The sequence below is a fragment of the Trichosurus vulpecula genome, chromosome 3 (genome assembly GCF_011100635.1).
Source record: "Trichosurus vulpecula isolate mTriVul1 chromosome 3, mTriVul1.pri, whole genome shotgun sequence".
Lineage (NCBI taxonomy): Eukaryota > Metazoa > Chordata > Mammalia > Diprotodontia > Phalangeridae > Trichosurus > Trichosurus vulpecula.
This window is the reverse complement of record NC_050575.1, coordinates 380597158-380619978: the sequence shown is the minus strand read 5'-3', so window position 1 is coordinate 380619978 and position 22821 is coordinate 380597158. Positions and strand designations below refer to the sequence as shown.

General features: G+C 43.8%; 1 protein-coding gene across 1 annotated transcript; it reads left to right on the top strand.

Annotated features, from left to right (window-relative positions):
* The first annotated feature begins 3432 nt into the window (after positions 1-3432).
* DPEP2NB (DPEP2 neighbor) lies at positions 3433-10060 on the top strand. Its single transcript, XM_036750058.1, has 2 exons — positions 3433-3499; positions 9741-10060. The coding sequence occupies exons 1-2, from the start codon at positions 3433-3435 to the stop codon at positions 10058-10060; spliced, it is 387 nt and encodes a 128-aa protein (XP_036605953.1).
* The last annotated feature ends 12761 nt before the right edge of the window (positions 10061-22821 follow it).

The window sequence follows — 22821 nt, the reverse complement described above, 5'->3', positions numbered from 1 at the left end:
ACATGTGGAAATGGAGATCCAGAATGTAAAATCCTTAAAGGTAGGTACTTTTTCACCCCTTTGGATAATGAATCAGATCTCTCTTACATAGGTGGATGTGGACTTTCTCCAGGATACCTCCAAAGAAATTCTGGTCTTCCATGTTCATCTGATCCCTGGGGCACAGGGAGAATACTTGATTTGTTAGACTTCTGTCTGTCAACAAGCATTTATTAAGCACATACGGTATTCCAAGTACTGTGCTAAGCATGGATAAAGCCTGACAGGCCCTGCCCTCAAGGAACTCACATTTTAATGAAAGATTCAACATGTAAATAGCATACTTGAAAGCTATAGAGTAGGTGGGAGGTTATCCCAGAGGAAAAGTACTAGCATTGGGGAAGACTGAGAAAGGTCTCCTGGAGAACGTATAATCTTAGCTGGGTCTTGAATAAAGCCATGGAAAACAGAATCCAAGGTGAGGGCACAGAACATTTCAGGTATGGGAGACACCTCATGCAAAGGCAGGTGGGGAGATGCTGTGTTATATGTGAGAAATACCTAGGAAGCCAATGTCTCTGGATCATAGGGTATGTGAAATGGAATAAATTAGAAGATTAGAAAGGTAGGAAGGAACCTGCTTATGAAGGGATTTAAATAATCAAAAAAAAGGAGCTGACATTTTATTCTTGAGGTAATAGGGAATCAGTGGAGTTTATTAAGTAAGGGGATAATGTGATAGCAGACCAGAACTTTTAGAAAATCACTTTGGCAGCTTTGGATTAGAATGGGGAGAGACTTGAGGCAGAGAGTTCCATCAGAAGGCAGGAGTCCAGGTGTGAGGTGATGAGAACCTGCACGAGGGCCATGTCTATGGGAGGAGAGAGAAGGGAAATATTATAATGGTAAGATTCAACAACAAATTGGATATGTGGGATGAATGTGAATGAGGAATCGAGGATGACATTGGGGTGGTGAGTCAGGGTAACAAGCAGGATGGTGCCTTCAATGGTAAAAGGGAAGTTGCAGAGATTCCAGTGATCCAAGTGTACGGATTTCCTAAAGCTGAATCTGACGTTTACAGCTCAAATGGAAACAGGAGCATGGCTCTTTCTATGTATCGGGATGGTTTAGGTTTGTATTAATTTTCACCCAGTCTTCTCTTCTGTGTAAAGTAAGCTTCCTTAGCATGGTGTAGAGACATGTACTGGACATGGCATCAAGAAGACCTAGATTTCATGATGAGCAGGCAGATTTCATAAGAAGCTAAAAAGACTTCTACAAACTGATGCAAAGTGAAATGAGCAGAAACAGGAAAACATTATACACGGTAACAGCAACGTTGTGTGATGAACAGCTATGAATGACTCAGTTCTTCTCAGCAAAACAATGATCCAAGACAGTTACAAAGGACTCATGATGGAAAATGCCATCCACATCCAGATGAAGTGATCGCCCCTGAATGCAGATCAAAGTACTTTTTTCACTTACTCTATTTTTTTGTATTTTTTTCCCTTTGATCTGTTTCTTTCAAAACTGTGACTAACATGGAACAATGTCTTACATGATTACATGTGTATAGCCAATGTCAAATTGCTTACCATTTTAGGAAGTGGGGGAAGGTTGGGGGGAGAAGAATTTGGAACTCAAAGTCTTGTAAAAAGGAATGTTAAAAATTGTGTGTACATATAGTTGGAGGGAAAACAACCTGGATTTCAATCCTTCCTCCGACACTTGTGAGCTATGTGGTCATGGGTAAGTCATTTTACCTCTCTCAACCTCAATTTTTTTTTAATCTATAAAGTGAGCATAGTAATATCTTTAGTCTTTGCCTCCCAGGGTTATTCCACAGTTATTAATAAAAATATCTTTGCAAAGGTTAAAGGACTATGTAAACGTCATTATTGTTAGCGGGCTTTAACATCTCTAGTTAGATGAGGAGGGTCTTAGGACTTTTTTTTTGTTCAGACTTAAGAGTGCCCTCTGAATTTCCAATTTGAGAAGTGTTATCGTAAGACCAGGAACTTTATTTTATAAATGTTTATTGACTGTTCTGTATTAGTTTAGTGTATATAGATTCTCTCATATATTAGTGCCCTCTCTCTCCTCAAACTATCATTTATGAGACCATCAGACTGTAAGCTCCACAAAGGCAGGGACTTTGTTTTGTCTTTGTATCCATAATGCCTAGCACAATTCTTTGCACATGGTAGGTACTTAATAAATATTTCCTGGATTGAAGATTATATTCTGGTGCATTAATGTCCATATAGTAGGTTTGGGGGCAAATGTTTGCTGTTTTAAAGTAACTTTACTAAGATCTCACAGTAAAAGAGCTAGTATTTGAACCCAGGTGCCCCAATTGCAAAGCCAGTGTTTTTTCCACAGTGTCTTTCCATGTTTAAGGGGACATCTTGGTGAGTTACCTGCCAGAGTATATCATGGCTGTGATTGGCAAAGCCTTCTAAATCACTAGATGAAAAGTGTCCCTCATGAGTGCTCGGGTCCAAGGACTCATGGGCCAGTAGGTACTATCCTATCCACGCAGGGTTCCTCAACATGTGCCCTTCTCTACTCTGGTCAGGTCATCTGTCCTTTTCCCAGTTTTCACTTGCTGTGCTCATTCTTATCGTACTATCTCTGCTCATAGTTGATTCAATACTTCCTTAGCATCACTACCTGAAATGTCTTCCCCTTCCTGCCAACCCACATCCTTTTAGAATCCTGCTTCTATTGCCAGACCAGCCCACAGACATTTTCCTTTTATGAATGTCACCAACACCTAATATCTTGGTTTAACAAGCTAATTCTTTCATGCACTCTCGTTTTGTCTCCAAGAGGTGGCAGGTGTGATCGATAAGTGAGCTAGCCCCAGTGTGAGGAAGACATCTGTGTGGGACCTATCCTAACCGTGGGACATCCATAGAGAGTCACTTAACCTCCTGGTACCCTGGTCACCTCTCTAAGACCTTAAATAACAGCTGCAAATCTGCAGAGATGGAAGAAACTCTTCACACCAATTAAATCACAGATCTGGACTCCCCTCAAAAAAAAAAAAGTCGCCTCTTCAAGTTCTTCACAGAGAAGAACTTCTTACATATCTCTTACCACAGCTAGCACAATGATAGGCAAAGACATGTTTGCTTGGGAGGGAGGCTGTGTGTTGGGGCCAAGGAATGCCATTCCCCTCCTGCTTAAAACTCAGTTTATAATCAGAGTTTTCACAGTCCCCATGTGAAAACTCTGAGACTAAGACTCTTGCTGTCCTAAGGCAGGTTCCTTATGTGATCTCACGGTGGCAGTGATGACCTCACAGGGAAGTGGCTACCTCACAGGCCCCCCCCTAACCAACAGTTTCCATGGTGGGATAAGCACATAAACAGGTCACTCCAGGGGAATCTTTCCCTACCATTTCTCAAAGAGATACCAATCTGTTTGGTTAGCCGAGTGAGAATGTCTGACCGGATCTTCTACATACACTCCAACTTATCCTTTGTTCCTTGGGAGGGCAGTACAGCAGGTAGGCTTGATGTACAGAGGAAGTAACTGTACAGCAGCATCTGCCCATGAGGGTGTAACCAGATGCACAACAGGCCATTCCTCATGTGAGAAGATCCTCCACAAAAGTCTTCCACCAGTGCCTTGTGCCATGGAACTGACCCTAGGTGCTCAAAAGCTATTGCCAGTAGAGTCCAAGTTCTGGTCCATCCCACCCACCTGAAAGACTGGATGTAAGGCCAATGGTAGGCTGTATAGTCTGTCAATCAAGAACCAGACTAGGGGAGTTTGGAAAGGCTCAAGTTGATTCCAAGCTCATTTTTTTAACTCATCAAAGTTTATCTATCTGATGAGTTGTGGAAGGTTTATGGTCAGTAGAGGTAGGATGCATGATGATGAGATCACTGATATTTGAATTAGTGAGTCAATTATTGGAAGTACTATATATACATTGATACTACAGGTATTTCTCCAGGTCAACCTTTTCAGCAAAATAATTTTGGTCTTGTTGACCAGTAGTAAGTAATGCATAGAAATGAATTGGGTGGCTTAATCTGTGGAGGTTGGAGGGGTTGTGAGAACCATCCATATTGATGGGGCAATCTTGGACCACCATGTTCAAGGGCTGAACACTTTGGGGTGGGGGGGGAAGGATGAAGTGGTAGCCCTAGGAAGGGTGGTCCCCACCAGAGGGAGGATGAAAGTGATGCTGACAGAGGGGGTATAGAAGGCTGAAGGAATCTGCTCTTGGAGATTTGGCTTAATTCAACAAATATTAAGTGCCTATTACATTCAAAACAGTCCCTGCTGGAAGTGTAAAAACAAAATGATCCCTGCCCTTAAGGAGATTACATTTCATTGTGGTGATAGATGCTATTACACACAAGGAGAAAAATACAAAAGAATTTCAAGAGAGAGGGAGCTCTAACAACTGGGAAATAGATCAGGAGAGACTAGAGGAGAAGGTGGTCCCTAAACTAGGAGATTCTAAGAGGCTGTGGTGAAGAGGCACTGTATTCCAGACATGAGGGACCACCTGTACAAGGGCATTGGCACAGGACATGGAATCTTGTGGGTGGGAACAGCTACCATGTCAGTTTGGAATAGAGAAATGCAGGAAGGGGTGGAATATGAAGTAGGACTAGAAAGATAAGTAAGACCCAGGGCTTTGGATGCCAGGCTGAGGAGTCTATATTTTATCCAGGAAATAGGGAGCCACATACAATTTTTGAGTAGCATAATGAAATTTAGATCTGTATTTTGGGTATATCAGTTTGGCAGCTGTGTGGAGAGTAGATTAGAGAGGGAAAGAAATTGGAAGTTGGGAGACCAGTTAGGATGAGAGATGATGAGGGCCTCAACTTTAGAGACTATGGGAGTGAAGAGAAGAACATGGACTTGAGAGAGAAGGAAGAAGAGTCTAGGATGGGTTCAGTGTGGTGAACCTGAGTGTCAGTCCACATGTCAACAAGCATATATTAAGTGCCTACTGTGCTAAGCACTAAAAGAAATATAAGAGAGGGTCCTGGCCTCAAGAAGCTCTCAATCTAATGGGGGAGATAACATGCAACAACTATGTATATATGTATAGAATAAATTAGAGATGATCTCAGAGTGAAGGCTCTAGCATCAAGGGGCACTGGGAAAGACTGGAAAGGGAATGTGTGATTGGAAAATGGTGGTGCCATACATAGAAATAGGAAAGACTGAAGGAAGGCTGGGTTTGGGGTTCAATAGAAAATAGAAATGGAGGAGGAGAGAAGATAATCTGTTAAGTTTTGGACATGTTGAATTTGAGATGCCTCAGGGACAACTAGGTGGATATATCTGACAGGAGACTGAGCATAGTAGACTGGAGTTCAGGGAGGGGTATGGGCTAGATATTTAGATTTTGGTCATCTGCATAGGGGGTAATAATTAAATCTATGGAAGCTAATGAGACCCATCAGTGGAAGATATAGAGAGATAAAAGAGGCCCCAGACAGAGTATTAGGTTTCAAGTGAGAAGAGGACAATCTGTCCTTGGCCCCTCAGCTTCTGGTCCCTCTGTTCAGGGAAGTTTTGTCTTTTTTTAATTTAATAAACTTCAGTTTGAAAAATTCAGATTGAGTGTGGTTAGAACAGATGGTGTTAATTCATCCCAAAGAGTAGGATCTAGGAATGGGGGTAAAGTAGGGAGGAAGGTTTCTTCTGGGACATCTATAAAGTATTTGCTCTTCCTCCTCTACATCCCCTTCTTCCTTCTCTTCTCCCTCTGTCCACATGTTGAGTTGTATCCTTATTTGTGGTTTTGATGTCTTAATACTTCACAAGATATCTTGGGGTTTGGGGGCTAGATTTTTTTTCTTCCCTATTTATTCTATCATTGTTTTGTTTTGTTTTTCAAAAAAGTGGGATAATTAACTCTTGCCCTAAGTAGTTTTTCATTCATGATTTCTAGAAATATAGCTCTGGCAAACCAGACTTTGATAAAGCCCATTGGGATTCAAATGGAGCTACTAGACTATGCCTTTAAATCCAATCACTCTGGCTTCCACTGATTGGTCAATAATAGGTCCCAGCCGATGTGATCATTGTTTTAATTTTGATGGTGCAGAGTAATCGTAAATAGCAATTGTTTCTGTTCTGGTTAGAAACTCGGAGGGTCTTCCATGCCCACAGTGATTCTTTCCAGAGGTCAAGCTAGGCCATCTTTTGCCTCAATTCTCATCTAGCCTCAAACTACTGAATGAGTGTTGTCCCAGACAAACTGAGACCTGGGAAAGACCTTAGCTTAAAAAGGCCAAGGTCTCCCACTGCATCCAGAGCTATTGCTAGTCATCGTGACCTGTGTTTGCCACTGGACTCTGATGACTCTGGAGGAGAGAGTGAGGCTGATGACTTGGCATATCTCTGCCAATTCACTTTCAAGTCAAGACATAACCCTCCTGATGTCATTGGTCCTCTACTCCCTTCACCTCCTCCTTCCACATGGGGTATCATGCCCTTAGCTATGGATACTCTGCCCAAAGGAAGGAAAAATTTTGATGGGTGAAACCTAGGAAGATATCTTGGGGTTTACTGGCTAGTTTTCTTTCTTAAAGACCATGCCTTAAACTCAGTTCACTCTGGCTCTCATTGATTGGCAAACAATAAGTCCCAGCCCAAGCATCACTTAGCGGTCATTATTTGGGCTTGGATGGCTTGAGTGAATGTAAATAGTAATTGTTTCTGTTTTGGCCAGAAACCCTGAAGGTCTTCCTCTCCCAAGTTGATTTTTTTTTTTTAATTAGACAAAAGGGGCCATTCCTTGGCTCTCTTCTTAACCAGCCTTAATCACTGAATGGGTGTTGCCTCAGTCAAACTGAAACCTGGGTAAGACTAGCTTAAAAAGGCCAAGGTCTCCCACTGCATTGGGGCCATTTCCAGTCTCCTGATCTATATCTTGCCCCTGGACCCAGATGGCTCTAGAGGAGAAAGTCAGGCTGGTGAGCTTGCACAGGCCTCCCTTCCCTAAATCCAATTCATTTGTCAGTCAAGACATAGTCTTCCTGATGTCCTTGGAACTCTTGGAGAATAAAGGACAAACAACAACAAGTGAGTAGTCTGAGCTGCCCCACTGGGGAGCCAACTGGCCATTTCCAGTTGGGTAACTCCTCTTCTTTGCTCTCCTTTCCTCTCCCCTGTCCTCCCCTCTCCCTTCTCTCATCTCCCATCTCTCCTCTCCCCTCCCCTGTCCTCTCCTCTGTCCTCTCCTCTTCCCAGTCTCCTGTCCTCCCCTCTCCCCCATCCTCTCTCCCCTCTCCACTGTCCTCTCCTCTCCCTGTCTTCCCCTCTTCCCCTCTCCCATCTTCCATCTCTTCTCTCCTCTCTTCTGCAAGATTATCATCCTTGTCCCTCCCCCTATGCCTCAGTGTATCTCAGGGTTCCATCCTGTGCCCTTCCTCTTGTCTCTACATTCTCTGTTGGTGATTTCATCAGATCCCATGGATTTAATTCTTGCAAATTTATCTCTCCTGTTGTTGCCTCTTTCTTGCATTCTAGTCCAGCATCTCTAATTGTCTGCTTGGGCTGCTCTGCCTGATTGCCTCATAGTCATCTCAAAATCAACATATCCAAAATAGAACTCATTATCTCTCCTCCTAAACTAACCCCTCCTCTTAATCTCTCTATCAAGGTCGCCACCATTCTTACATTTATCCAGCTGCATACCTTTAGGAGTCATCCTCAGCTCTTGATTCTCAGCTCACCTTCCCTCCCTACTCCATATCCAATGAGTTGCCAAGCCCTGTCAATTCTGCACACTATCTCCCTCATCTGTCTTCTTCCCATTCATAGGGCTACCATCTTGATTTGGGCCTTCAGCGTATCCTGCTTGGAATATTTCAACAGCCTGCTAGTCTCCTTACCTCCAGTTTCTCCCCTTTCCAACCTTTCCTCTACACTTTTGCCAAACAGATATTCCTAAGCACAGTCTTTCTGCCTGCCCCCACCACTGGGATTTTCTAGCTGATACCTCCTATATATATTGTCACTCCATATTAGTATGTGAGCTCTTTGAGACCAAGGACTCTCTTAATTTCCTCCAGTGCTTAGCAGTTTTTTGCATATGGTGAGCACTTAATGCTTTTTCATTCATTCATTCATTCATGTCACTTCCCTGCTAAAGAAGCCTAAGTGGCTCCCTATTGCATCTAGGATAAACTAAACTCCTCTATTTGACCACTAAAACCCTTCACAGTCTTCCTAGAGCCAAGGATTCTTAACTTTTTTTTGCACCCTTTTGGAAGTTCTGGGGAAGCCAGATTCATTTTCTTCTTAGAGTAATGGATTTTAATGCATAAAACATGTAAGATTACAAATGAAACTAATTATGGAAATGCAGTTAGCAAAATATTTTTAAAATAAGTGCCCTGACTCAGGTTAAGAGCTTCTGTTTCTAGACTGATTTCACCTGACTTTTTCTTGATCACTGCACGTTCCCTCTTTCCCTTCAAGTTTAACTCAAATCTCACATGGGCCCTTTCCTCATCCCCTGAGTTGTTAGTGTTTCCTTATCCCCAAATCATTTCTTTTTTGGGGAGGGGGGAGATCTGGTTTATATTTACCTGAGTACACTCTGTTCATCCCCATTGAAGCTTCTTGAAGGCAAGGGTTATTTCATATTAGTTATTGTACCCTTTACACCTAGCACAGTGTTTGGTTATATAGTAGATTGTTGTGGTTGTGTTTGTCCTTCGTTCTCTAAGAGGACCATGACATCAGGGAAATGATGACATGACTTGCAGTTGACTTTGATTTGAGGGAGGGCTGTGCAAGGTCACCAGCCTCACTTTCTCCTCCAGAGCCATCTGGATCCAGTGGCCAGATATCGACCAGGAGATGGCCCAGGATGCATTGTAAGACCCTGGCCCTTTTAGGCTAAGGCCTTTTCAGGTGCTCTTTGTGAATGAGCTAACAGCCCATTCAGTGAATAGGCCTCTTTAAGAAGTTAATCAAGGGATGATCCCTTTAATCAAAAACTCAAAAAAAAAAATCAAACTAGAAGGGGGAAGACCCTCAGGGTTCCTGGCCAAAAGATAAAACAGATACTATTTAGAATTTTCATTCACTCTGTGCTAGGAGGGACCTATTGTCCAATCTATAAGCTCCAGAGTGAGGTGGGTTTAAGACTTGGTTTTTGAGAAAGAAATCTTGCCAGTAAGCCCAAAGTAAAGGAGGCGGACTTTGGCCATCAAAATGTACCTTGAGAGGAGACGAGAGGCTACTCACAGGTTGTATTTGTCCTTTGTTCTCAAAGAATATAGTAGGTACTTAATTATTAAACTGAATTGAATTGCAAGATTGTAATGTTGTACCAGAAGCGAGTGAGACAAGCCACAGAGTATAAGTTTAAAATGGAGAATTTATTAGCCGGCGGCCATTAGGGGGTTGCTACCCAAATCAAATGGTCATGAGTTGGGGTGAAGATGTGGCTTATATAGAAAATATGGGGTACAGAGGTTAATTATCTCCTGGAACCTACAGGCCAGGTCACAGGGTGGGGGGAACAGGAACAAAGGTCCTGACTGATCAAAAGATTCTGACAGGTTATTGTTAAGTGGGATAATCTTATCGACATTCCTTGGTGGAGTCACGGAGCCCCAGGGATATCTGCTAAATGCCAGAAGGTCTAAGTCCATTCCTTATCATGCAAACTGGGGTTTCTCAGGGGTCTCCTGATTTTTCCAGTACCACAGTAGTGTTAAGCAGCAATGTCTAATCTGTTCTAATTTCTTTCCTAGCAGCTGCTGCTCCCACTTCTCCCCCCACACCTGGTCACTACCATGTCCTCTACCGAGGTTGTGGGGAGACTCAGGTGGGCTGGCATGGGGAGACTTACTGCCTAGTTGGTGGTTACCGAGCATATGGGGATGCTCCTATGGTCTCCTTGGAAAAGGCAGAAGCAGAGAAACCAGGCCCCAGTCGAACACCCAAGAGGCACCATGCCCTGGAAGAGCCTGACAAAGAGCTGGGAGGCACCAGTCCCAAAGTCCTGCGGCGGTGGCAACGTCGGGGGAGGAGACTTCCCAGCCAAAAGCACTCGAGCCAGGCAGCTTCCTAGAAATGATATTTCCCCAGGAATAAGTCAGTAGCTCTCCCTTCGGTGACCTCCCACTTCTCACTGCTGACCAATGGAACTAGAACGCTGAGCCTGGACCTCTACTCATGCTTCCCCTCTAAGCAGAAGGCCCTCTCCCACTGACCTTGATTATAGAGAGGGGATGACATGGACTACAGTTTGAAATAAGGAGCTGCCTTGCATATATCAGGGGAGTCAGCCTGAAACAACTATTTACTTCCTCATGGATATTCTCTGTTCCCTTCTGTTCTGCTCTAAGGGATCTAGCTGCTTCTCAGTGGAGGAAAAAGACACCAGCATCATCACTGGACTACAAAGACCGGCTCTAAGACAAAGCAGCATGGGGAAAAGGGGCACAGACCCCAAAAGCGACCTCTTCCCCAGAGTCTCTGCCAGCTATCTCTGATCAAGGTCCAAAGTCAGGGCCAGGGCTGTGAAAGGAGGGAGAAGGCAAGATGGGAAGGATCAAGAGGCTGCCAACATCCCTGGTTCAGACCTCCCATCTGTGGGAGGCAGAAAGGAGAGAGCCCCCAAGGTTATGAGGCTGCGGCTGCAGCTGCCTTTGAAAAACATCTCAGAAGACCTAGAACAACAGTAGAAGACAGGGGTGGCCTGTCCTGAGAGCATGAAAGGGGCAGGGAAAGCAAAGGCAAGCCATTCCCAGTGTCCGGGGCCTTCCTCTCCTGCCTGCCAAGTATTCCTCCTCAGGTCACCCCTGGGCTAGGAAAGGTCCAGAGGATGAGGTAGCCTTGGTTCTTCCTCAGCCAGAAGGACTACAGAGCCAGGACAAGGGAGTGTTGGTGCTGCCTCCATTGTGTTATCTCTCCTGTGCTCCTCCTACTCTCAGACCTCCTCTGGCCCCACATAACTGGAACTCAATAAAGAGTATTTTGTGAATGGTGGGGCATTTGTTCTGACCAGCCTTGGTGTTCAGACTACCTTTTTGCCCCCAAGGGACATTCCCACTGTAGAAAACTTGGGCCCTTCTCCCTTAGTACTAGGGGCATAGGCCTAGAGGGGACCATGGGGATCAGTTACCTCTCCAAGTTTCCCTAGCTCAGTGAGATTGATGGGATCATTAACTGCTTCTTTCTAGCTGTTAAGTTTGAATGAAGAGGAACAGGAGGAACAGGCTCATGTGTCGAAGTGTTGTCTTGAAGGAATTCACTTATTCTGTCTCCAGGTCAAGTCAAGGCATTTATTGGGGTGATGCACCCAGCGGACCCTGTTCCATGTAGGAGGCCCAGCAGGCCCTGCTCTCTATAGCAGACAAAGCACTGAGCCAGGTTATGTTCCCATCTATATTACAATTTGACAGGATGGGGGTGGGGTACAGTTTACAATTTAAGAAATGGAAAGGGGGAACAAGAGAAGGGAGGGGGAGCGCTGCTCCAGAATGTCATGTAGTCCACACAGATAAACTGGAAAGGAGGAAGGGAAGAGCTGTTCTGGAATGTCAGGTAGTCCAAGGTGCTTTGTGAATACATATAGATAAGCCCACTGTGGAGGGCTTCAATGCATAGTCTTCTTGAGGTCAGATTGTGATCTAGGAGTGCTTTCTGGCTGGTGACATCCTGCACCCTGTTTATTCCAATTGCCTCGAGCATTCCTTTCTGCCTCATGACCGACACTACGTCTAGCTTTTGGCAAGGCCATGCTTAGTTCCCCTTAGTAGCACCCCTACCTATTTCCAAAGATTAATAGTGTCTTGGGGATAGAGGTGGTGTTCAAACACAGGCACCCAAAGATAATAACCTTGCTTTTCCCACTGAATTCTCCCCTTTCCCCATGTTAAAACCTTAAATAAGCAGAGACTATGACAACAGGAATGGTAGTCAGCATGAAACCCATGGCCACACATACAGGGGCAGAACTAGAAATTTGGGGGATTTCTTTCCACTCTGCTGTTCCTAGAGCCAGAACTCCTTCACACGACTCCAGGCCTCTTTAAGGATAACCTTCTCCCACAGTCTACAATTATCAGGTAATAGATTTAGGGCTATAAGGTGCCTCAAAGGTCATAAAGGACAGCCCCCCCCCCTCATTTTCTAGATGAGGAAATTTGAGTCCCAGAGGTCTTGCCCAAGGTCACAGTTAGGAAGCCTAAGCTGGTGTTCTGATTCAGATCCCCTGACTCCAATCCCGGTACTCCCACGGTAGTTAGACCTGGTAATATCTGCTGGGTAGGACTATGAATTCATTGATATAAATTCATAGATTTGGACATGAAAGAATCTTAGTGAATGTTGAATTTATAGATTTAGACACGAGAGAGGACATTAGAGGTCATCGAATCCAACCCCCTTACGGATAAGGAAGGAAAAGAAATATTGAATACCTACTGTGCTAAAGGCTTCACAAATATCTCATTTGATCCTCACAAAAACTCTGGGAAATAGGTGCTATTATTATCCCTGTTTTACAGATGAGGAAACTGAGACAAAAGTTAAGCGACTTGCCCAGGGTCACTTAGCTTGTGTCAGATTTGAATTCAGATCTTTGTGATTCCAGGCTTCATGTAGATGCCTTTTTCCAAGGAGATTAAGTCACTGGACCAAGGCCCCACAGCTAGTAAGTAGAATTGCATTTGAACCCTAGTTCTCTTGACTATCCCTCCAGTGCCTTTTCCATTGTACCAGTCCTATGGTGTCTATAGGGGAGGAAGAGGGCTGTTTACCAACAGGTTCAGATTCACCCAGATGGTTAATAGGCTGGATGACAGAATCCTTACTCAGGTTTCCCATTCCTCCTCCCTATGCCCAAATTATCCTTGTCTTACCTATATCTTAGAATCCTTGAATTTGAGATAAAGTTCTCCTCATACATGCTTGGTGTCATGAATAGAATGCTGGACTTAGAGGCAGAGGACCTTGGTTCAAACTGCCTACTGATGTGCTTTGGGGTTGCTGAGAATCCCAGAATGTCAGGCTGTACCCTGTAGGGTGAGTTTGTCTGAAAAGAATCAAGCACTCGAGCCTTCTTTCAGTCAAAGTAGCAAGGTTTATTATAATGCCAATAGGAGTGGGCTAGATTCCTAGTGAATCTTCAACTTGATAGGGGTGAGACTGACACTTACATACAAAAAAGGAACAGTGAAAAGATATGGATAGGATTAAGGAGTGGTAAATAGCCTGGAGTGGACAGTGATAGGAATTAAGTGGTTTGGGGTGGTCCTGTGAAATAGTGAAAGGAGCATTAAGTAGTCTAATTGGGTGATCTAGATGGGATTAAAGAGTGGTTGGTATGTGCCGGTTGTCTGGGGTGGCCCAAGAGCACTGTGAAAGGACTGTCATGTAAGTTAATTAAGTGATCTAGGTGGGCCAGATGCCTTGGGGAGACACCAGTGATCTGGGCTGCTTTCAAAGACATGGTCTTTTCCTTTTAGGGGTCCAAGTCCCATCACCCTAAGTATATCACCTCTATGTACTTAGCCTGCTATGGCCCCTCACTGGGTCATCCTGGGCAAGTCCCTTAATCTTTAAGTATCCTTTATCTGTAAAACTGTCTCACCTAGCTATGAGAAATGAGGAGTAGATGGACTTCATAATAACCCGGAAAGACTTATGTGATCTGATGCTGAGTGAGGGGAGCAGAACCAGGAGAACGTTATACATGACTACAGACACATGGTATCTGTGATGACTAACTTTGATAGACTTTGTTCTTCTCAGCAATGCAAGGTTTTAAGACAGCTCCAAAAGACTCATGATGGAAAAAGCTATCCACATCCAGAGAATTACAGAGTCTGAATGCAGATTGAGGCAAACTTTTTTCTCTCTCTTTTTTTCTTCTTTTTTGGTTTTGTTTCTTCTTTCTCATGGTTCATTCCATTGGTTATAATTCTTCCTTACAACTTGGCTATTGTGTAAATAACTTTAATGTGAAGGTATATGTAGAACCTATATTGGATTACATGCCATCTTGGGGACGAGGACAAAATTTGGAACTCAAAAACTTGTGGAACTGAGTTTTGTAAACTAAAAATAAAAAATATATTTAAAAAAAAACTGTCTCATCTACCCCACAGAGTTGTGGTGAGGAAAGCACTTTTTACAAATTGTAAGGCACATAAAATATGAGTAATCCCTTTTTCTCAGACCTGGTCTGACCTCCCTCACAACTTTGGCTCCCCCATGTCTTAGTGGCATTCTGACCTCCATGATTTCAGCTACTTCAACAGCCAGGCCTTGATCCCCCTTCCCCAAACTTATTCAACCCTGATTTGGCCCAGGAAAAAGATTATGGGTGTTGGGATCAGCTCTCTTTAAAGGTTGTTTTCCCTAGGAAAAAGGATCAGACTTGGTCTACATGGTCTCAGAGAAACAATGGTTATAAGTTGCAGTGAAGATTATGGCTAGATATAAGGAAAAGTCTTACAATTGCCCCAAAATAGATCATGAGTTTCCCATTCCTGGAGGTCTTCAAGCAGTCAGTCAGTTAAGACACATTTATTAAGTACAGTGATGTCTAAAAATTGAGAAACATAATTTCTAAGTAACTTAATCATTTTATTAATAAGGCTAGCATGTTATTAATAAGAGGTCAGCAGCACTCTTGAATTCCAAAGACCCTCGTGGTGAGAGGCTCAAGGCTTATGTGGCCTTGTAAAAGTGGTGTTCCAGAGGATGGCAACCAACTCTGATGGGTTAACAAGTAATGAGAAAGAATGAAAATTACCATGAAAGGATCTTTCGATTCTAATGAACTTTAATTATGTCATTTACTTCTGAATTACCCCCAGCCTTGGGTAATCTAGTCAAAAAAAAATTTATCCCCACCCAAACCTGAGTAGAACCAAAGGGGTTAAATTCCTCGTAAGGCTGGGTGGGTTCTGATCACGATTGAGGAGAGTTAATTCAATTATCAGTAATATCCTTCCAGACACTCAACTTTAAAATGGTCAGTATAGAAAAAGGGGAATCTCTGGATCTCCTCAAATCCTTGCTTATTAATAATGATTTCTCTCAGTACCTACTATGTGTCAGGCACTGTGTTAAGGGCTGGGGATACAAAGAAAGGCAAAAGATAGTCCCTGTCTCCAGAGAACTCACAACCTAGTGGAGGAGCCAAGGTGTAAACAATCAGGGACAAAGAAGCAATAAACCAGATAAATGGTTGGTTGCTGTCCTTCGTTCTTAAAGAGGATCAAAATAACACCACATTGCTAGAGTCAAGTTTCAGTGTATCTGACTGTGGCTGATCAAACCAATATGAGCCTGGAAAGCTCTAGCAAAGGTCAGGCACAATTTGTGCTTCTCACATTCCTTTTGAGCTACTTCAATTTTGCTTTGCTCGTACAGCACAGCACCTTCTCTGATGAGGGCACACATGCTGGGCAGTTCTGTCCCAGTGTCTCTCACATCATGCAATGGATTCCAAAGTTCTTAAGAGATGCCTGGAGAGTGTCATATCGATTTTTCTGACCACCATGGGAAGGCACTGGAATGAAGAGGGATTGGGAAAGATTTCCTATAGGAGGTGGGATTTTGGCTGGGACTTGAAAGGAAGCCTGAGATCATGTGTGTGTGGTGTGGTAGATGGGATTCTTGTTCAAGGGTGTCTTGAACTTTGGATTTCGGAGGTCCCTTCTAGTCCTTGGAGTCTATGATTCTGATCTGAACCCACCAAAACTCAACCCTTTTTTTATCTCAATGTGTGGAACGAGTGAAGACCTCTCATAAAAAGGAACGAATTAAATAAATAGAAATAAGTAGGATAATGAGTCCCATTTCTCTACTTAGATATTTTCCTTTCTGTAAAGCCATTTCTCTACTTAGATGTTTTCCCCTCCATAAGCTAAGCTAGTGACCGTAAGGCCCCCGAGGTTAAGAACAGGACACAGGATGCTCACATTCTGTGTATTTACCTAATGGCGAGAGGCCTGAAAGAAAGAAGGGTTGAGGTGAATAAGTCAGCAACCATAAAATCCTCTGAAAGTAAGGATAGGACACAGGATGCTCACCCCCTGTGTATTGACCCCAGGATAAGGGACCCTCAGCTCAGCAGAAAAACAGATGAAAAGCCGGAAAGCCAGGTGCAATGTAGACGTGCAAGACCAGTTAGGTATGAATGATGGGAGACAAGGTGTAAGGGTGCTGGGGATATCCGTCACAGATGTAAGGGTGATGAGAAAGGCTAGTTTGCCACAGATGTGAAGATGAAGTAACCAACAAATGGCTTCTGCCTGTCACAGATAACCAAACCATTTGTTCATTGTCATTGTCATTAAGATAGATTTATCACTTCAGATTGATTAGAGAAGGGGATAAGAATGGTGGGAAGGTTATGTCCATCACCTGCTTGTCAAAAATAACCACACTGTTTGTTCCTTGCCATTGTCCCTAGGATAGATTTATCGCGTCCAGATTATACCCTCAAAGCTTACGTCTGCAAGCTAAGAGGAAGGAGGTTGGGAGGGGGAATCGCGGCTAGGGACCTATATAAACACCCCAATTTTCTGTGTCCAGTGCGCTCTGACACAGAGAGAACCCCGGTGCTCTTGGTGTCCGAGTTGCCCTTTCCCGCGGGATCGTAATAAATTTTCCTTTCTACTTTCACCTTGAGATGCCTCTGTTTTTAATTCTTGGATTCGTAAAATCCATCACAAACATCAGCCTCTACAACCTCAATGCTTCCCTTAACCTCAGCACCACCCTGACTCACCTCATCACCTTAGTTCTGTGCCGAATCACCCCTCCCCTACTTGACCTTAGCCCTAACCCCTCCCACACCCCCATCTTTACTTCACTCCCCTCTCCTTGCTTCAGCTTACCTTGATCTAGCCAGATTTCAAATCCAGCCACAGTTTTATTAGTTTTGACAAGTCATTTAACCTAGTTGCCTCAGTTTCCTCTTCTGTAAAAATGGGCATAATACTAGGATCAAATGAGATGACATTTTAGAGTATTTTGCAAACCTTAATGCACTGTATAAATGTTAGCTTTTATCTTCTGGATTCACCTAAACCCAACTCCCTCTTAGCTATGATCCAATCTGAGAACCTACTCTTCATGGGGCAGAACCCTGAACCCCACCTTACGTCAATTTTCCATCATTTTAGCCTTACCCTGACTTTACCACGATTGTAAACTTCTATTATTTCATGCTGGTCCCTTATCTCCACTTCCCCTTACTTCATCAAAGTTCTAACTCTCACTTATCACCACTTCCTCCTCTCTCCTCTTTGTCCAGGCTCCTCTCTTACCTCCTTCTGTGACCCTCCCCCCTGTTAATGCAATCCCATCTCCTCATCTCAGCCTAGCTCAGACTTGCCCTCCTCCCTTTCCCTAGCAGCCCCCTTGCCTTTTATAATATTCATTTGATCCTTAGCCTTAGCCCTAACCTGACCCCTCCCTTAACCTCAGATTCTCCCCATTTCCATTTGTTGCCTGACCACTCTCAACACTGCCCTGACCCCACCCCCAAATCTTTAAAAAATTATTTAATATTTTATTTTCCTCCAATTACATGTAAAAACAATTTTAACGTTTGTTTTTAAAAATTCTGAGTTCCAGATTTTCTCCCTCACTTTCTCCCCTCTCCCCTCATTGAGAAGGCAAGCAATTTGATATAGGTTATACATGTGTAGTCATGCAAAACATATTTCTGTGTTAGTCATGTTGTGAAGTAAAACACAGGCCAACAACCTCCCAAGAAAAAAAAGTGTGCTTCAGTCTGCATTCAGACTGTATCAGTTCTTTCTCTGGAGATAGATCGTGTTTTTGTATTGCTGAGAATAGCTAAGTCAATCACAGTTGATTATCATATAATGTTGCTGTTACTGTGTACACTGTTCCTCTGGTTCTGCTCATTTCACTTTGCATCAGTTCATGTAAGTGTTTCCAAGTTTTCCTGGGAGCATACTGCTCATCATTTCTTATAGAATAATAGTGTTCCATCACAATCATATACCACAGCTGGATGAAGTGTCTCAATCAAGTGCCCATTTTTACCTTATCTTGTTATTTGGCCACATCCCTTATCTCAGCCACTGCCCTGACCCTCCACTTCACCTCAAATTCTTTTTACATCAGTGGGTACACTTTTTGAACTCGAATAGGGGTGAAGTTGGAAGAGTCATCATCTGTACCTGAAGAGATAAGAAACAAAAAGGAAAAGCACCCCTCCCCTCTACCTGATATTCCAGAAAAGCTCTTCCCTTTCCCTAGTTCTCCCTGCTTATCTACAGGATGTTCCTAAAGTCTGGACACATAGGCAAAAATGCATATTTTCAAGAAATGAAATGAATGAAATTTTCAACAACATTTTATTTAATTGGAATGTTAACAGATAACATCTTCAATATGATTTCCATCATTTGTGATGCAAAGGTTGATGCTCTTTGCAAGATTCATATGAACTTGATGCAGTAACTCCACGTTACCGTCAATTTTAGCACTTCACTCTTTATGCGTTCCATCAAGTGTGTTACATCTGTGATTTTCATTGAGTACATCTTCTTCTTTAGCATACCCCAGAAAAAGAAGTCAAGGAGGCTAAGGTCTGTTAATATTCCAATTTAATAAAATGTTGAAAATTTCATTTTTGCCTGTGTCCAAACTTTAGGGGCATGCTGTATATACATTTACACAGACATTCAAGATTACCTGACATTCCAGGCATTCCATTGTCCTGATTTTCTCCCTCCTCCCCCTCTCCTGCTCTCCTTCCCTTTATTCTGCCAAACTGAATATAGACCAGACATCTAACCCCACTGGGTGCTCTGGCTTCCCATAAGGAACAGAGTCCACTGGGTGCATCACCCCAATAAATGCCTTTACTTAACTTGGAGATGGTCTGAGCAAATTCTTCCAGGATGAACACCGTGACACACATGCCAATTCTTTGTCACATATGTGCAAAATTATTTAAAGCAGTCCTTTTAGTGGCAGCAAATAATTGGAAATTGAGAGGATATTCATCAATTGGGGAATGACTAAATAAGTTGTGGTATATGATTGTGATGGCTTCTGTCTGCCCCGGTCACCACAGAACATTTGAGATGATATACAGGTATGCTGGGAAAGTCATATCTTGAGAGGGTATGGGGAAGGACCTGAAGGGACTCCACATCTCAATGGAGAGGAGAGCTTTTTGCCCTAGCTTTTTTATTGGATCTCAAACAGTGAAAGAAACAGCATTGCCAATATCCACCCACCATTTCCCCCCAAAAAAGACAAATCCAAGCCTGGGACTTCTAGTTCTAATTAACCCTAGGAAAAGAGGGTCCTCTTATTAGAGGCTTTCTAATTCTAGTCATCCTAGGGCGGAACCTAATATGTCCCTGCCTTATCTCAACTACTGGGTTTGTAAAAGGTCTTTCCCAAATTTTATCACAGAGAAGACACATTAGAAAGACTGGGCCAGGGCAGGTGATCCCTTTATGAGGAGTGAATGAGTCTCTTGAGTGAAACAGAAAGGAAGAAACACCAGAGGATGAAGAATGACCGGCCATGTACTTCCAGGTGGTCTTAGTAGATTCAGTGAGCATAGGAGGCAGAAGCAAAGAGGACCCCATCTCTTGGCAAGGGCAAGTAGTAGCAGCAAGGCACTAGAGAAAAGGAAGCTTTTCAAAACTACATCATTGGAGTCCAGGCAGAGGCAACCACCACAAAGGGAAGGACCAGGACCCTGGGAGTGAGACTGCTTGAGCTCAAGGTAGGTTGGGGCAGTCACTGCCCCCCTCAGGTGGTAATACTGTAGCTTCTTTCTCCCCTTGATCTCTTCATGGGATCCTGAAGTCTTTTTACTCTGGGCACAGGGAAAAATCTATCTTTCTTTGTTTTAAAGGTTTACTTTTTTTAGGAACAGTATAAACTATAAAATTTGTTAGGGTGTACTTTATGATCAAATGAGATAAACGTAAAGCACTTAGCATAGTGCCTGGCACCATAGTAAGCACAAATAAATGTTAGCTGTTCATTATGATTATTTCTACTGTTGTTGTGTTAGTCGGATGAAGAGTGATGACACCATAAGAGGACAGCGTTTAACAAAGCTTTATTGCTATTCACAGAGAAATGAGGACAGATGTCACTAGGGGGTTGTATAGGCATGTGGCCCCCTATTGCCCCACAATCCCATGGGCAGCACATGGATAGTGGTTCAGACATCAGAGATGCAGTAGGATATGCCCTCTAGTTGAAGGTCTGGAGCTATTCAGGGTTCAGATTTCAAGAACCTGTAGACAAAGAGCTGACTTGAGCTGGGCTTTTGTTTCCTTTGAGTAATTCAGCGTATTTCATTGAGTCTTACTAGGTGCTAAGGCCCAGGCCCAAACCCCTATTAGGTGTAAAACCTATGTGGGTGTGGATTGGTAACTAAGGTGGGGCCCAAGGTGGGGCTAACTAAGGGGAGGTGCTAACTCCAGAGCCAATCATAGGAGCCCAAGTTCTGGTCATTCAGGTGATGTTTGATGATGGCTAAAATACTATAAGAAGAGAAGACAGAGCCATTTGCGCAGGGCTCTCACTCTTGGTGGCTCACAGAGACTCCCAGCAGCTGTAGCTAAGAGCCCTCCAGCTTGTAAACCTGGATGCTGGGACTTTGTTAAACTCTGGTAACCATGTATTGGGATTTGAATCAGACAAGGTCTGTCTGTCGATGTTTGTATTTTGCTCTCAAGTTTAAGGTGCTGGCCTTTTCCCCTGAACTAAGTGAATGATATTTGTATGCTGAATTAAAGTAAGCTTCTCAACCCCTTCACCTTGCTTTCCTTATTAAAGCAGATTAAAAGAACCTGGGCTTTTGCAGTGTTCTGGCAGCATTCTTGTTGTTGGGCTTGTGTTGGTCTTTCACCCCCACAACAGCTGCTAGCCGGATTGTTGAAACACCAAGGCAAACAGGATTAAGTGACTTGCCCAGGGTCACATAGCTAATAAGTGTCTGAAGCCAGATTTGAATTCATAATGAGCCTTCCTGACTCCAGGCCTGGCACCTACCTACTGAGCTATTTAGCTGCCCTGAGCACAGTTAGGACTGAGAAAAGATTAACTTTGGGGAGAGCAATTTCAGTTGAGTGATGAGGTCAGAAATCAGACTACAAAGGACTGAATGAAGAAGAGAGAAAGTAGTGATTACCTCCTACCTGCTTGCTTGCTTTGCTCTTTGGTCTTCACTGGAATGTGGTAGGTGCTAAATAAATGCTTGCTCCCAATGGCTGGAACACAGTAAGCGTTTAACAGATGCTTGCTCCCTTCTCCTTCCCTTCCCTACTATTCCAACCTCACCTGTTCTCCCTCCCAGCTGGATTCAGGATGGTTCCCTTGTCCTTGGAAACTTGAGTTTGTGAATATGGTCTATCACAGGGACCCTTCCTGAGAAGTGTCTATATCTAGTATTCTGCTCTGTGACAGGCAGGCTGCAACAGGGGCAGGGATGGGGGTGGCTTAGTGGAGAAGATGGAGGAAGGGAAGGAGGGAGGGGGCAGTGGGGAGCCAAATTGGACAGCACCCTGCCCAGTGGTTTGCAAGTGAGTCACTCTCTGGGCTTTAGTTCCGCCCCCTGGCTAGACTACCCAAAGAAGAGAAGGAAGTGTTAACAACGGAGGGGAAATATCCACAAGCCTGGACCAGCTTCTCTGAGATAGGGAGGGAGGAGGCAGTGAAGGTCCCTGTGCCAGCTTAGGACAGCTGGGAGTGGACCCAGAATTGTAGGAGACAGGAAGACAAGGTAAGGTCTACCTCACCTAAATTACTTCAGGCAACCAAAGCTGGGGGGGTGGGGCAGAGAGTATATTCTGGGTCCATCTGTTGGCAAGCATGCTAGCTGGCAGCCATGGATTGTCCTTTAGGTCCAGGAGAGGCTGAGGGCTAAGACAGAAATGGGCTCCATCCCTCAGAAGTACAGTGGCGATGGGATCGTCCAGTGGCTCTGGCATAGGATGGGTCTGACCATGTATAATGACAGCCTAGGACTGTATTGCTAAGAACACAAAACACCTGAGGCTGAGTCTCCAGCAGCTGGGAAGTAAATGCACCTTAGGAAGGTAACCAGAGCCTTTATACACACCCAGCCACCAACCTGCCCAGGCACAACACCACACGGCTCCCCTCAGTCTCTAGCACCAAGGGCACTAGCAATGCTTACAGAGAGTTTGGGTTGGGACAGGCTTTAGGATAACAGGGCCCAGGTTTACTAGAGAAGGCAGAAAATAAAAGGCTACAAGAGAAGGAGAAATCGAGTAAGATCTTTCTGATAGAGAGGAAATGAGAACCCGAATTGGGTTTTGTGAGGAAGATTGCAAAATCTCTATAATAGAGAAAGCATCTTATTTTAGGTCAGAGGGCCTGGGTTCAAATCCTGGCATTGTCACTTACCCTGTTGGCTATGTATTCTTGGAGATTGGGTCTCTGTCTCCTCTTCTGTAAAATAAGACTGTTGGACTAAAAAATCCTGTGCTCCTTGTGCTAAATCCTGTGCTCTCCTTGGAAGCCTTTATAAGAAAGATGAATGCTCACCTGTGGCTCTGAGAAGGTTAGAGCCCATCCTGTCTGGAGGTAAGGGAATGAATGGGTTAGGAAACCTTTGGAGACCTTTACTAGCTTACATAACCTATGGAAGGTAGAGAATAGTATTAAGAGTTAGAATGGGAAGGCCATAGTTGGGAATTTCTTGCAAGAAAACTAGAGGAAGCTGTTAGCTCTATGTCTACTGTCTATATGTCTATGTCTTTTGGCTCTATGAAGCTCTTCTCTGTTCCCTGAAACTAGAGTCCAAGGACAGTGGGAGCCCTTCCTGCCTTC